This window comes from Salmo trutta, chromosome 12 (assembly GCF_901001165.1).
Source record: "Salmo trutta chromosome 12, fSalTru1.1, whole genome shotgun sequence".
Classification (NCBI taxonomy): Eukaryota; Metazoa; Chordata; class Actinopteri; order Salmoniformes; family Salmonidae; genus Salmo; species Salmo trutta.
The window spans coordinates 37,858,176-37,874,833 of record NC_042968.1 but is presented as its reverse complement, the minus strand read 5'-3'; the positions used below and the strand labels follow the sequence as shown (position 1 = coordinate 37,874,833).

General features: G+C 45.8%; 1 protein-coding gene across 1 annotated transcript in view; it reads left to right on the top strand.

Annotated features, from left to right (window-relative positions):
- Positions 1-16,658, top strand: part of LOC115203507 (neogenin) — a gene marked incomplete in the record, with an annotated part of 232,472 nt that overhangs the window by 181,783 nt on the left and 34,031 nt on the right. The window contains 5 exon segments of the mRNA XM_029768240.1: positions 935-1,169; positions 3,181-3,335; positions 7,413-7,561; positions 15,767-15,905; positions 16,070-16,119. Coding sequence (XP_029624100.1) covers positions 935-1,169; positions 3,181-3,335; positions 7,413-7,561; positions 15,767-15,905; positions 16,070-16,119 — 728 coding nt within the window.

Here is a 16,658-nt window from a genome sequence, read left to right as displayed (position 1 = left end):
GCACCGCTGGAATCTGTCATATAAACAGATAGTCTAGTCTCCTCGAATAAGCATCTCCTCAGTGTGTCATGATGGATAGATGTACTATGGCCAGCATACATTGGCATATAGAGTTATATTTCTCTCATATATATATATATATATATATATATATATATATATATATATATATATATATATATATATATATATATATATATATATATATATATATATTTTCCCCATATGTTCAGTTTTCATACATTTTGGCATTGCCCTCGACTTGATTCCTTTGACCTGCAACCAATGGAAATGCCACAGTCTCTCTGACATTCTTTCCCTGTGTTGTGTCTGAGTCGTCTGGTATAAAATAGAAAGCAGATATACCCATGTCTAACCACAGATTGTTCTGAGAAAGCACCAAATGACATTTTTTCACATTGCTGTGGGTAGACTGTGGAATAGCGCCAGTACAAGTGCATTAAAACATTACAGGGTGGGTTTGACAGTTGGTGTGGAGCTCTAAGGTCACCCTTTGCTATGTAGAGTATGTACAAAGTCTAGACTGTATTTTGTATATGTGTTCATACACCGTTCAGTGGTGTTTATTGTGTGTTGCTCCCCTCTTCCATTAGAGATGTTGTGCATGTTTAGTGTCCCTCCTTTTGTGTTGTTGTTTGGTTGTGATTATTCCAGCGTGATATTAGTGTGTTTTTGTGGTTCCTTGTCACGCCGACAGCTGTTTTTTGGTTATGTGGTTGTTATTTTGTGTGTTTCTTCTGTTTTCTTTTTTGTTCTCCTTTATTTCGCTGTCCTTTCCTTTCTCTTCTCTCTGTTCCTTTTGGATGCCGTCCGTCCGTCCATCTCTTCCTCCTCTCTCTTGCTGTCTTCTTCACCTCCCTTCACCTTCATCCACCTCACCCCTACTCATCTCCCCCCCACCCCACTCTCAAAGATGTAGCCCTCCCCACCCCTCCCCACCCCTCACTGACTCCTGACACTACTGACCATGTAACGCCAGGCTCCAGAGGTGTGGCTAACCCCACTGGCCCCACTCCCTCCGCCCCCCGTGACGTCGTGGCCTCGCTGGTCTCCACCCGCTTCATCAAGCTCACCTGGCGCCCGCCGGCTGAGCCCAACGGAGAAGACCTCACCTACTCTGTCTACTTCAATCAGGAGGGTACCAACAGGTAGGGACCCTACACAGTACAGTATTACACACTACTCAGCGTGGCCTACCCGCTATAACCTCTATTCAGTACAGTACAGCATACACACTGCTGAGGGCCCCTATAGCATACACACTGCTGAGGGCCCCTATAGCATACACACTGCTGAGGGCCCCTATAGCATACACACTGCTGAGGGCCCCTATAGCATACACACTGCTGAGGGCCCCTATAGCATACACACTGCTGAGGGCCCCTATAGCATACACACTGCTGAGGGCCCCTATAGCATACACACTGCTGAGGGCCCCTATAGCATACACACTGCTGAGGGCCCCTATAGCATACACACTGCTGAGGGCCCCTATAGCATACACACTGCTGAGGGCCCCTATAGCATACACACTGCTGAGGGCCCCTATAGCATACACACTGCCCAGTGTACAGGTAGACTCTTGCTATGTAATGGTGTGTAGTCTGTAAATACAACACAGTCCACTCAAGTGATGTAGTATTGCTTGCCTTCTATTGATAGTGTGCACTAACTGGGCTGTTGTGTGTGTGTGCTAACTGGGCTGTTGTGTGTGTGCTAACTGGGCTGTTGTGTGTGTGTGCTAACTGGGCTGTTGTGTGTGTGCTAACTGGGCTGTTGTGTGTGTGCTAACTGGGCTGTTGTGTGTGTGTGTGTGCTAACTGGGCTGTTGTGTGTGTGTGTGTGCACTAACTGGGCTGTTGTGTGTGTGTGTGCTAACTGGGCTGTTGTGTGTGTGCTAACTGGGCTGTTGTGTGTGTGCTAACTGGGCTGTTGTGTGTGTGCTAACTGGGCTGTTGTGTGTGTGCTAACTGGGCTGTTGTGTGTGTGTGTGCTAACTGGGCTGTTGTGTGTGTGTGTGCTAACTGGGCTGTTGTGTGTGTGTGTGCTAACTGGGCTGTTGTGTGTGTGTGTGCTAACTGGGCTGTTGTGTGTGTGTGTGCTAACTGGGCTGTTGTGTGTGTGCTAACTGGGCTGTTGTGTGTGTGCTAACTGGGCTGTTGTGTGTGTGCTAACTGGGCTGTTGTGTGTGTGCTAACTGGGCTGTTGTGTGTGTGTGTGCTAACTGGGCTGTTGTGTGTGTGTGTGCTAACTGGGCTGTTGTGTGTGTGTGTGCTAACTGGGCTGTTGTGTGTGTGTGTGCTAACTGGGCTGTTGTGTGTGTGTGTGCTAACTGGGCTGTTGTGTGTGTGTGTGCTAACTGGGCTGTTGTGTGTGTGTGCTAACTGGGCTGTTGTGTGTGTGTGTGCTAACTGGGCTGTTGTGTGTGTGTGTGCTAACTGGGCTGTTGTGTGTGTGTGCTAACTGGGCTGTTGTGTGTGTGCTAACTGGGCTGTTGTGTGTGTGTGTGCTAACTGGGCTGTTGTGTGTGTGTGTGTGTGCTAACTGGGCTGTTGTGTGTGTGTGCACTAACTGGGCTGTTGTGTGTGTGTGCTAACTGGGCTGTTGTGTGTGTGTGTGCTAACTGGGCTGTTGTGTGTGTGTGTGCTAACTGGGCTGTTGTGTGTGTGTGCTAACTGGGCTGTTGTGTGTGTGTGCTAACTGGGCTGTTGTGTGTGTGTGTGCTAACTGGGCTGTTGTGTGTGTGTGTGCTAACTGGGCTGTTGTGTGTGTGTGTGCTAACTGGGCTGTTGTGTGTGTGTGTGCTAACTGGGCTGTTGTGTGTGTGTGCTAACTGGGCTGTTGTGTGTGTGTGTGCGCTAACTGGGCTGTTGTGTGTGTGTGCTAACTGGGCTGTTGTGTGTGTGCGCTAACTGGGCTGTTGTGTGAGTGTGTGTGTGCGCTACCTGGGCTGTTGTGTGAGTGTGTGTGTGCGCTAACTGGGCTGTTGAGTGTGTGTGTGTGTGTGTGTGTGCTAACTGGGCTGATGAGTGTGTGTGTGTGTGTGTGTGTGTGCTAACTGGGCTGATGAGTGTGTGTGTGTGTGTGCTAACTGGGCTGATGAGTGTGTGTGTGTGTGTGCAAACTGGGCTGTTGTGTGTGTGTGTGTGTGTCTCTCAGGGAGCGTATCCTGAACACCAGTCGGCCAGGTGAGATGCAGGTGACCATTCAGAACCTGATGCCCGACTCCAAGTACAAGTTCCGGGTGGTGGCACACAACAAGAACGGCCTGGGAGAGAGCTCTGCCATCCTCAAGGTGGCCACCCAGGGTGAAGGTAAAACACACACACACACACACAGACAAACATACTGTATACTCTACAAACAAACACAAACACTTACACAGGGATAAACATGAACCCAGACCACCCTACTGTCTCTCAGAGGACTACAGTCCTCTCCTCTCTAGGCTGTAGAAAACATCCTCTGTAGTGGTTGTTAATTTCCTTCCATTTCCTTACCTGTGTGTGTGAGGTGTGTGTTTAAACATGGCCTCCCATACTGTGGCTGAGGAAAGAAGGGTGTGTGTGTATAGTGGGGTATGGTAGGCAGGCTGAATGAAAATACATCCTCCTTCTCTCCAGTTCTCCAATCCGTAATACCTCCTCCGTCAAACATTAACACTGTATCCATTCACAGTGTATACCAGGCCTTACTAGGATGTCGTGGCTGGAGTGTTTTCCCCTCACAGCTCTACAGTAGACATGCTAAGGGCTTCCCTCTCCATGGTACAGTAGAGGTGAACACCCTCCTATTCATCTCTCCTTCTCTCTCCCTCGTCACGGCTCAGCCTATTCATCTCTCCTTCTCTCTCCCCCGTCACGGCTCAGCCTATTCATCTCTCCTCTCTCTCCCCCGTCACGGCTCAGCCTATTAATCTCTCCTCCTCTCTCCCCCGTCACAGCTCAGCCTATTAATCTCTCCTCTCTCCCCCGTCACGGCTCAGCCTATTCATCTCTCCTCTCTCCCCCGTCACAGCTAAGCCTATTAATCTCTCCTTCTCTCTCCCCCGTCACGGCTCAGCCTATTCATCTCTCCTCTCTCTCCCCCGTCACGGCTCAGCCTATTAATCTCTCCTCCTCTCTCCCCCGTCACAGCTCAGCCTATTAATCTCTCCTCTCTCCCCCGTCACGGCTCAGCCTATTCATCTCTCCTCTCTCCCCCGTCACAGCTAAGCCTATTAATCTCTCCTTCTCTCTCCCCCGTCACGGCTCAGCCTATTCATCTCTCCTCTCTCCCCCGTCACGGCTCAGCCTATTAATCTCTCCTCCTCTCTCCCCCGTCAGGGCTCAGCCTATTCATCACTCCTTCTCTCTCCCCGTCACGGCTCAGCCTATTAATCTCTCCTTCTCTCTCCCCCGTCAGGGCTCAGCCTATTCGTCTCTCCTCCTCTCTCCCCGTCACAGCTAAGCCTATTCATCTCTCCTCTCTCCCCCGTCACGGCTCAGCCTATTCATCTCTCCTTCTCTCTCCCCGTCACGGCTCAGCCTATTAATCTCTCCTCTCTCCCCCGTCACGGCTCAGCCTATTCATCTCTCCTTCTCTCTCCCCGTCACGGCTCAGCCTATTCATCTCTCCTCTCTCCCCGTCACGGCTCAGCCTATTAATCTCTCCTCCTCTCTCCCCCGTCACGGCTCAGCCTATTCATCTCTCCTTCTCTCTCCCCCGTCACGGCTCAGCCTATTCATCTCTCCTCTCTCCCCCGTCACGGCTCAGCCTATTCATCTCTCCTTCTCTCTCCCCCGTCACGGCTCAGCCTATTCATCTCTCCTTCTCTCTCCCCGTCACGGCTCAGCCTATTCATCTCTCCTCTCTCTCCCCGTCACGGCTCAGCCTATTCATCTCTCCTTCTCTCTCCCCCGTCACGGCTCAGCCTATTCATCTCTCCTCTCTCCCCCGTCACAGCTAAGCCTATTAATCTCTCCTTCTCTCTCCCCCGTCACGGCTCAGCCTATTCATCTCTCCTTCTCTCTCCCCGTCACGGCTCAGCCTATTCATCTCTCCTTCTCTCTCCCCCGTCACGGCTCAGCCTATTAATCTCTCCTCCTCTCTCCCCCGTCAGGGCTCAGCCTATTAATCTCTCCTTCTCTCTCCCCCGTCACGGCTCAGCCTATTAATCTCTCCTCCTCTCTCCCCCGTCAGGGCTCAGCCTATTAATCTCTCCTCCTCTCTCCCCCGTCAGGGCTCAGCCTATTAATCTCTCCTCCTCTCTCCCCCGTCAGGGCTCAGCCTATTAATCTCTCCTCCTCTCTCCCGCCATCACGGCTCAGCCGTTGCCCAGTTTCTGGGTCAGTCTCTTCCTCTCTACCTGTGTCCTTTGCACCCGGCACTCCATAATGTGTGCCGGCGGGAGCCTAACTACCAATGGGGATAGCAAAGGGGGCAGCCAGTGCCAGGGACAAATGTGTCTGTCTGTCTGACAGCATCTCTTCTAGGTTATAAATGAAGGTTTAAACTGTTGACCTGATTCCAAGTACCAGACCTGGACCAACCACACTGCATCCCTCACTGTATATAGTTTACACACACCAGACACCTACTATATATACTGACAAATGAGAGCCTCCGTGTACTGCCGGGCATATCTGCAGCTAACACACAGCAAAGGTACATGTTCCTTTCACTTAGAGAAGAATTGGGGTATTTGTCAGTGAAACTAGGGTCTCAAGTATTTTCCATGTTTGATGGACAAAGGTGTAGTTTGTATTACAAATAGAAACAACATGGTCTGTCTGTTAAAACACTGCTTTTTGTTCCGTGTGTGTGTGTGTATATACAGTGTATTTTGATTTGTTTAACACTTTTTTGGTTACTCCATGATTCCATATGTGTTATTTCATAGTTTTGAGGTCTTTACTATTATTCTACAATGTAGAAAATAGTAAAAATAAAGAAAAATCCTTGAATGAGTAGGTGTGTTCAAACTTTTGACTGGTACTGTATATACTCTACCATTCAAAAGTTTGGGGTCACTTAGAAATGTCCTTGTTTTTGAAAGAAAATGTAAAAAAAATTGTTTATTAGTCTTGTCTTCACTGTTGACGTTGAGACTGGTATTTTGTGGGTGCTATTTAATGAAGCTGCCAGTTGAGGACTTGTGAGGTGTCTGTTTCTCAAACTAGACACTAATGTACTTGTCCTCTTGCTCAGTTATGCCCTGGGCCCTCCCACTCCTCTTTCTATTCTGGTTAGAGCCAGTTTGCGCTGTTCTGTGAAGGGAGTAGCACACAGCGTTGTACGAGATCTTCACTTTCTTGACAATTCCTCGCATGTAATAGCCTTCATTTCTTAGAACAAGAATAGACTGACGAGTTTCAGAAGAAAGGTCTTTGTTTCTGGCCATTTTGAGCCTGTAATCGGACCCACAAATGCTGATGCTCCAGATACTCAACTAGTCTAAAGAAGGCCAGTTATATTGCTTCTTTAATCTGCACAACAGTTTTCAGCTGTGCTAACATAATTGCAAAAGGGTTTTGTAATGATCAATTAGCCTTTTAAAATGACAAACTTGGATTAGCTAACACAATGTGCCATTGGAATACAGGAGTGATGGTTACAACATTAACAATCTCTACACTGTATTTCTGATCAATTTGATGTTATTTTAATGGACCAAAAATGGCATTTTCTTTCAATAACAAGGACATTTCTAAGTGACCCCACACTTTTGAACGGTAGTGTACATGCATTCACACGACATCCTCAACACCACAGAAGTTCTCTCTTGAGGACTAGGTATGGTTAATGGTGCATTACATTTGCCACACAGCTCAGTTTCTCAGACCCTTTCGTTATCCCTCTAGAGACTACATCCTCTAGTAGATGTGTGGCTCTCCACACCTGCTACCACAGTCTCGTGTTAAACAGCTACGCCGGCCGGCACCAGAGCTGTTAATTGAATGTAATGACTCACGTCCCTGTAGAGCAAACAACAATGGAAACACCCCCCTCTCTCCTCAACCACTTGGTTTAGTCCCAGCCGCTCTCTCTCGGCTAACCAATTCCAATTAACTTAATACTTCAAATAAATTCCTCTGTAAACCAAGCATGACCCTGTCTCTCCCCGCTCCCCCCTCTCACCTACTGGATTACCATGCTAGGGGGATTGGTGGGATGATGTGGGGGAATGACCACAGCATGTGTGTCAGGCTTTGCGGTTACAGAAATAAACAGGGGGACATTCCAAAATGTCAGTCTTTCAAATTGGGACCGAATGGTGTCCAAGTGATTGAATGAGAGTGGTTTTGTGCAAGTGTGGTTTTATGATATGGCTTATGGGGAAAATGCCTTCCTGTGTCTTTTTTATTTTGTGATTCATACTAAGTGTCCGCTGTCTCCTTTGGTGTTTCCAGTGCAGGTTCCTGGCCCCGCCCCCAACCTCCAGGCTGTGTCGACCACACCCACCTCCGTCACCCTCAGCTGGGACACGCCCCTCACTGGCAACGGCGACGTCCTCACCTACAAGGTCTACTACATGGAGAAGGGTCTGGACCTGGAACAGGTAAGACCCAGTGTGATGGGTTGGGAGTTGGATGGCCCTATATGTTGAAATCGTGATCATCATATTCTGTGAGAGAGATTAGTCTTGTGATGGTGTAACAACAAGACTGCAAACAAGCAAAACAGAACAGCGAAATTAACCGTTGCTTTTTCCGGCTTAGCATCAGCGATATATCAGCACCATATAGCCCATTGAAGTGTCCCAGCTCTGTCACAGCACAGTAGACTGCCTTGAAACTCCTGTTCCCCGAAGCTCCAAAGCCTCTGCTCTATTCCCACTCTATCAGAAAGCTGGCAGCACCACCCTCCCTATTCCCCAGTCTCCCAGCAGGCCACAGTGCAGCACACCGCAGCACAGCCTCCTGAGTCATCCAGCCCTGCCAGCCCAACCAGCCAGGCATTAAAGAGCCTTTAATATGATAATGGATGAAATGTCAGCCAGCACAACGAGTAATGATGCTGTTGCTGCTGCCATCCCTCGCTCCCTAGAGGAGAGAGAGAGAGGCTGACAGGAAGAGAAGAGGCTGATCAGACTATCTCTTTATCTGAAAAGAGAGGAACAAAGGTTGAATCCAGAGAACAGGGTAGCTAACGGGGTGTTAGAGTGGATGAATTATTGAGACGGGGAAGGCTTCAGGAAGTGGCATGTCTACAGGGAGGAAGCTGTCACAATGGTGCGCCTGACTTCAGTTGAACAGTTAAGACACTGTGGTTTTACTACCCAGGGATGAAGATTAGGGCGGTCCCCAAATAGAAGGGGCTCTTTAAAATAAGTAGCTAGGTTTCCATCCAATTGGCAACAGATTTTTATGCAAATATTCAAAAATCTGCATCAGAACAATATGCGCATTTTCACACCAGATAACTGTTTCTATCAAATTTACTTGTTGCGGTTAAAAGGCTGTGCGTGGTGACGTAGTGCCCATAAAATAACTTTTGCGGTTAAACTCCCATGTACCGAAAAAAAAATTAAAAAGTTAAATGTGTTTCTATCGCATTTCCAACGACTGATGGTTTTGTCACAAAAAATGTTGCTTTATATAGTGAATGTGCCAACTCTGGTCTTGGCATGTGCACTATAGACAACAGCTCGCAGATACAATGTGTGTATAGCCTACATGATAAGATTATTATGGACAAAAAGAGCAAGATTATTTTTATCATCATGTCATCAGAACATTGTCATCAGAATTAGACCCTTGATATTTATTGGAAAGGAGCATGAAGCTCATCACCGTGCGCTTTCACCACCCTGTGAAGTTCATCATAAAAGAAAAGATTAAGAACAGACACTGGCCTTGAAGGCAGAGTTCCTCTGTCCAGTGTCTGTGTTCTTATGCCCATTTTCATCTTTTCTTTTTATTGGCCAGTCTGAGAGATGGCTTTTTCTTTACAACTTTGCCTAGAAGGCCAGCATCCCAGAGTCGCCTCTTCACTGTTGACATTGAGACTGGTGTTTTGTGGGTACTATTTAATGAAGCTGCCAGTTGAGGACTTGTGAGGCGTCTGTTTTTTCAAACTAGACACTCTAATGTACTTGTCCTCTTGCTCAGTGGTGCCTCCCACTCTTTCTATTCTGGTTAGAGCCAGTTTGCACTGTTCTGTGAAGGGAGCAGTACACAGCTTTGTACGAGATCTTCAGTTTCTTGGCAATTTCTCACATGGAATAGCCTTAATTTCTCAGAACAAGAATAGACTGATGAGTTTCAGAAGCAAGTCCTTTGTTTCTGGACATTTTGAGCCTGTACTCGAACCCACAAATGCTGATGCTCCGGATACTCAACTAGTCTAAAGAAGGCCAGTTTTATTGCTGCTTTAATCAGCACAAGTTTTTAGCTGTGCTAACATAATTTCAAAAGGGTTTTCAAATGATCAATTAGCCTTTTTAAAATGATAAACTTGGATTAGCTAACACAACCTGCCATTGGAACACAGGAGTTTCTGATAATGGGCCTCTGTACACCTATGTAGATATTCCATTAAAAATCAGCCGTTTCCAGCTGCAATAGTCATTTACAACATTAATTTAACAATGTCTACACTAGGGATGCACGATATATCGGTGAACATATCGTAATCGGCCGATATTAGCTAAAAACGCCAACATCGGTATCGGCCTATGTCTAGTTTAACACCCGATGTACAAAACTGATGTCAAAGTTGACGTGCATACCTATTTAACGAAGGCACATGACGTAATGGTGCCACGTAACATTTTGCGCTATAAGTGCAACATAGCATTCCTAACCTCTCTAGGGTAGGTGGGACGAAAGTGTAATCCCGTGGCGCGTTATTCAAATACCTTAGAAATGCTATTACTTCAATTTCTCAAACATATGACTATTTTACAGCATTTTAAAGACAAGACTCTCGTTAATCTAACCACACTGTCCGATTTCAAAAAGGCTTTACAACGAAAGCAAAACATTAGATTGTCAGCAGAGTACCCAGCCAGAAATAATCAGACACCCATTTTTCAAGCTAGCATATGTCACATAAACCCAAACCACAGCTAAATGCAGCACTAAACTTTGATGATCTTCATCAGATGACAATCCTAGGACATTATGTTATACAATACATGCATGTTTTGTTCAATCAAGTTCATATTTATATCAAAAACCAGCTTTTTACATTAGCATGTGACGTTCAGAACTAGCATACCCACCGCAAACTTCCGGTGAATTTACTAAATTACTCACGATAAACGTTCACAAAAAACATAATTATTTTAAGAATTATAGATACAGAACTCCTCTATGCACTCGCTATGTCCGATTTTAAAATAGCTTTTCGGTGAAAGCACATTTTGCAATATTCTGAGTAGATAGCCCAGCCATCACGGGCTAGCTATTTAGACACCCACCAAGTTTAGCCCTCACCAAAGTCAGATTTACTATAAGAAAAATGTTATTACCTTTGCTGTTCTTCGTCAGAATGCACTCCCAGGACTTCTACTTCAATTACAAATGTTGGTTTGGTTCAAAATAATCCATAGTTATGTTCAAATATCCTCTGTTTTGTTCGTGCGTTCAAGACACTATCCGAAGGGTAAATAAGGGTGACGCGCCCGACGCGTTTCGTGACAAAAAAATTCGAAATATTCCATTACCGTACTTCGAAGCATGTCAACCGCTGTTTAAAATCAATTTTTATGCCATTTTTCTCGTAAAAGCAATAATATTCCGACCGGGAAACCGTGTTTTAGTTCAAAGACAGAGAAAATAAAAACATGGGGTCGCCTCAGTCTCATAGTACTCTGATCGACCACCATCCAAATACGCTAATGTTTTTCAGCCAGGGCCTGCAAAGGCATCATTCAGCTTTTTCCCGGGTTCTGAGAGCCTATGGGAGCTGTAGGAAGTGTCACGTTACAGCAAAGATCCTCAGTTTTCAATAAAGAGAGCCAAGAAGCCCAAGAAATTGTCAGACAGGCCACTTCCTGTAAGGAATCTTCTCAAGTTTTTGCCTGCCATATGAGTTCTGTTATTCTCACAGACACCATTCAAACAGTTTTAGAAACTTTAGGGGGTTTTCTATCCAAAGCCAATAATTATATGCATATTCTAGTTTCTGGGCAGTAGTAATAACCTGATTAAATCGGGTACGTTTTTTTATCCGGCCGTGTAAATACTGCCCCCTATCCCTAACAGGCTAAACTAGCCCACAATCTCTGCTGTGTGGATCGAGCAGTCAACAAGTCATTTGAAAAAGTAAGAACATTTCAATGAGAAAACTCAAAGGCGAAATCCATTAAAGCCAATATAATGGAATTCTTTGCCCTTGACAATCAACCGTTCTCTGTCGTGGGTGATGTTAGCTTTCGCCGACTGGTCGAGCACCGGTACACACTACCAAGTGCGCTATTTTTCAGATTTTGCCCTACCGGAGTTACACAGTTATAGCGTCACTATTAGCTTCACGACATACTATGGAACGCCGTTTGGGTCTTTGCGTGTCAAAAAATATACAGTAGCACTGTCAAAGCTGTACTAAAAAGTCTGCAAACAAGCAAACATTGGCCACGAACGATGTGTTTACAATACCGCGTTAGTAATAAAGCATCATTTGTTCGACCGCAACTTCTGGGGTTGCTAGCTTTAGCTTGGTACCTAGCTAGCACCAATACAACCAGCCTGAGAACTGCAGTCATTTTCATTATTCTTAGCAATGATTTAGGAATCCTTGTGAGTACGTACTAGCTAGGTTGCCACTTGTTGTTCGCCTATTGAAATTGAACTTCAGTTCATGAAAATAAATAGCTAGCCAGCTACTTAACCCTGTTGCCCAAAGCTAACGTTATAAGCAGCCAGCTAGCTTCATCTGGCTAGTGAGGCTCGACCTGACCAGGTTATGTGTTGTGAAGCTAGCCACAATAAGGATTAAGTGTAACCGATGTGAAATGGCTAGTTAGTTAGCGGTGGTGCGCGCTAATAGCGTTTCAATCAGTGATGTCACTCGCTCTGAGACTTGAAGTAGGGTTTCCCCTTGCGTTGCAAGGGCCGCGGCTTTTGTGGCGCGATGGGTAACGATGCTTCGTGGGTGTCAGTTGTTGATGTGTGCAAGGATCCCTGGTTCCAGCCCAGGTTGGGGCGAAGAGAGGGACGGAACCTACACTGTTACATAGGCACAATAGTGGAATTTGCGGTTTGCCTTCAAAATAAAAGTATGTCATTGACAGTGATGCAAATGAATACAAATAGTAGAGTTATGCCTATTATGCCTATCTATTTTAAAGGATAATCGCAAAGTCCACTATTGTGGCTAATCCTTATTGTGGCTAGCTTCACATAGATGGGTCCGACCACCATTAATGAAATAAGAACTGTCTTATAAATTAGTTGTTTTATATGGTAGCTAGCTAACTATAGCTATTGAAACAGATTCATGTTATTTGACATGTCTAATAGTGTTATTTTACCTGTATATCTTTTTGATACGCAAAGACCCAAACGGCCTTCCATAGAAATCTTCGTTGAAAATTAAACGACTGAACAAATGAACAATGAAACAGCACAGCAAGTAAGTGAAAGAAATCGGTTTTGAATATGTTTTACTGGTAATGGGACATGCATAAATGCCAACAAAATAACTTTTTGGTGTGTGTGTGTGTGTGTGTGTAACCTTTATTTAACTAGGCAAGTCAGTTAAGAACAAATTCTTATTTACAATAATTGCCCGGACGATGCTGGGCCAATTGTGCGCTGCCCGATAGGACTCCCAATCACGGCCCGATGTGATACACCCTGGATTCGAATCAGGGACTGTAGTGACGCCTCTTGCACTGAGATGTAGTGCCTTGGACCGCTGCGTCCGTGTGTGTGTGTGTGTTAACTATTTAACTGTACTAGAATGCTTATCGGTATTGGGTTTTTTTGGCAAGGAAAATATCAGTATCGTATCGGCCAAAAGTGTCTCATCGGTGCATCACTAGTCGACACTATTTCTCATCAATTTGATGTGATTTTGACTGACAAAACAAGGACATTTCTAAGTGACCCCCAAACTTTTGAACGGTAGTGTAGGTGTCAGAAGGGAGGAAGCAGAAAAGTAGTTGTCATCCGCATGGCAATGGTGGGAGAGACCATGTGAGGATATGACGGAGCCGAGTGACTTGGTCTATAGAGAGAAGAGGGCCAAGAACCGAGCCCTTGGGGACACCAGTAGTGAGAGTACGTAGTGCAGACACAGATCCTCTCCATGTCATGTGATTGGTATTATATCAATATTTGCGCATAAAGGTGTTTCCACCAGCATTTCGCGCATAATTAATTTTACTGACACAAAAAGATCCCACCTTGTCTAGCGAATTTTGTTTTCTGGACATTTGGAAAGTTTAACGACAAATTAGCTCTTTCCATCAGGGCTGTCGTGACATTTTGTATCTAACATGTACTTTACTGCATGAAAAGGTGGATGGAGACTTGGTTAGTGTCACTATACAGTATACAAAAGGGCTGAATGAAAATTAGCTTATTTTTAGATATGGTGGGTGAGTGGGTTTATGCGGGTGCGGGGGGTTATGTGTGTGGCAGTAGCAGCTGTAGTGGTTGTGGCAGCGGTGGTGGTGGTGGTGGTGGTGGTGGTAGTAGTAGTAGTGGTGGTAGTAGTGGTGGTGATGATAGTAGTAGTGGTGGTGATTGTGATAGTGGTAGTAATGGTAGTAGTAGTAATAATAATGATAGTGGTGGTGACAGTAATAATGGTGGTGATGGTGGTAGTAGGGGTGGTGGTGGTAGTGGTGGTGGTAGCGATGGTAGTGGTAGCGATGGTGGTGTTAGTAGTGGTGTTAGCGGTGGTGGTAGTAGCAGTAGTGGTGATAGTAGTACTAGTTGTGGTGGTGATAGTAGTTCTAGTTGTGGTGGTGATAGTAGTACTAGTTGTGGTGGTGGTAGTAGTAGTAGTAGTGGTGATAGTAGTACTAGTGGTGGTGGTGGTAGTAGTGGTGGTAGTGATAGTAGTAGTGGTGGTGGTGGTGGTGGTGGTATTGATAGTAGTACTGGTGGTGGTGGTAGTGGTGATAGTAGTAGCAGGGGTGATAGTAGTAGTAGCAGTGGTAGTGGTGATAGTAGTACTAGTTGTTGTGGTATTAGTATTAGTGGTGGAGTAGTAGTAGTAGTGGTGGTGGTGGTGGTGGTGGTGGTGGTAGTAGTAGTACTAGTGGTGATGTTTGTAGTACTAGTTGTGGTAGTACTAGTTGTGGTGGTAGTAGTAGTAGTGGTGATAGTTGTAGTTGTGGTGGTGATAGTGGTGGTGGTAGTAGTAGTAGTAGTGGTGATAGTAGTAGCAGTGGTGATAGTAGTACTAGTTGTAGTAGTGGTGATAGTAGTAGTAGTAGTAGTAGTGGTGATAGTAGTAGTAGTGGTGATAGTAGTAGTAGTGGTGATAGTAGTAGTGGTGATAGTAGTAGTGGTGGTAGTAGTAGTAGTAGTAGTAGTAGTAGTGGTGATGATAGTAGTAGTAGTAGTGGTGGTGGTGGTGGTGGTAGTACTAGTGGTGGTGGTGGTAGTACTAGTGGTGGTGGTAGTAGTGATAGTAGTACTAGTTGTGGTGGTGGTGATAGTAGTAGTAGTAGTGGTAGTGGTAGTAGTACTAGTTGTGGTGGTGATAGTAGTGCTAGTTGTGGTGGTGGTAGTAGTACGAGTGGTGGTGATGGTGGTAGTAGTAGTAGTGGTGGTGATAGTAGTAGTAGTGATAGTAGTAGTAGTGGGGGTGATAGTAGTAGTAGTAGTAGTGGTGATAGTAGTAGTGGTGGTGGTGGTGGTAGTACTAGTTGTGGTGGTGATAGTAGTACTAGTTGTGGTGGTGATAGTAGTACTAGTTGTGGTGGTGATAGTAGTAGTAGTACTAGTGGTGATAGTAGTACTAGTTGTGGTGGTGGTAGTAGTGGTGATGGTGGTGGTGATAGTAGTAGTGGTGGTGATAGTAGTAGTAGTTGTTGTGGTAGTAGTAGTAGTAGTGGTATTGGTGGTGATAGTAGTAGTGGTGATAGTAGTACTAGTTGTTGTGGTAGTAGTTGTGGTGATTGTGATACTATTAGTAGTGGTAATTGTGGTAGTGGTGGTAGTAGTATTGGTGGTGATAGTGGTAGGGGTGATAGTAGAAGTGGTGGTGGTAGTAGTAGTATTGGTGGTGATAGTGGTAGGGGTGATAGTAGTAGTGGTAGTAGAAGTGGTGGTGATAGTGGTAGTGGTGATAGTAGTAGTAGTGGTGGTGATAGTTGTAGAAGTAGTAGTGGTACATTTTACATTTTAGGCATTTAGCAGACGCTCTTATCCAGAGCGACTTACAGTCGTGAATACATACATTTCATACATTTTTTCCGCATACTGGTCCCCCGTGGGAATCGAACCCACAACCCTGGCGTTGCAAACACCATGCTCTACCAACTGAGCTACACGGGACCAGGTAGTGGTGATAGTGGTAGTGGTGATAGTGGTAGTGGTGATAGTGGTAGTGGTGATAGTGGTAGTGGTGATAGTGGTAGTGGTGATGGTGGTGATGGTGGTAGTGGTGATAGTGATAGTGGTAGTAGTTGTAGCGGTAGTAGTGGTGATGGTAGTAGTGGTGATGGTAGTAGTGGTGATGGTGGTAGTAGTAGTAGTGGTGATGGTGGTAGTAGTAGTACAAAACAAGGAAAAGTACAAAATAAATCTATAGAAGCACTACTTAACTTTGTGTACCACGTCTCTTTTCAACCTCTCAGGACATAGATGCTGGAGCTCTGTCCTACACCTTGATGGGTCTGAAGAAGTTCACAGAGTACAGCATCAGAGTGGTGGCCTTCAACAAGCACGGCCCGGGAGTGTCCACAGGAGACATCCCCGTCACCACCCTCTCTGATGGTAAGCAGGGGACAGATGAAGGAGCGGAACTCTTCCTCTCTCATAGGAGAAATGGGTAGATCACAACGGGCTCCTTTAGAAGAGGAAGAGGTTAAAGACCTGGTGTGTTGAGGTGATCTCTCTTGAGTTCTAAAGAGTAAAACACCTTGTTTTTACCCCTACAGTTCCCAGTGCCCCTCCTCAAAACCTCACTGTGGAAGTTCACAACTCAAAGGTAAGCACTAGTCAGGCACTTCTCTTTAGCACACAGACACTCTCCCTACCTCTCAGGTGATGTGATAGCTGTGGGCCTAACCCTGTTTTCCATGCCATTAGCTCTTGTCAGTGGGCTCAGCTCATACTCAGACTGCTTACGTTGTGCTTGAATCCTGTATCGATCCACCCAGCAAGCGGCTGGAGACTGGGCCTGTCTGAAGGCTTTTGTCTCTCTCTCTATCACACCTCCTGTTCAACTCTTACAGCCTCACCCATCTAGAGGCTCATCTCCCACAGGAAGGCTTTCTATCCAGCTTACTTGTGTCCGTTTGTGAATGAGTCAGGAATCAGGACCTCTTGCTGCTGCAGCACATGGAGATATTAAACTTCCTCCTCAGCCTGAAGTGTCCCCACTGAAGCCAGCCAATAGCTAGGTTTTCCCGTGTCGCCAACTGGTAAGACGCTTCAGGAGGGTGGTCACGTGTGCTAGCAAGGCAGAGGTCCTGGGTTGGAGCCTCGACATGAGCCCAATCAGGAGGAAGTGGTACTCGCTAAGCA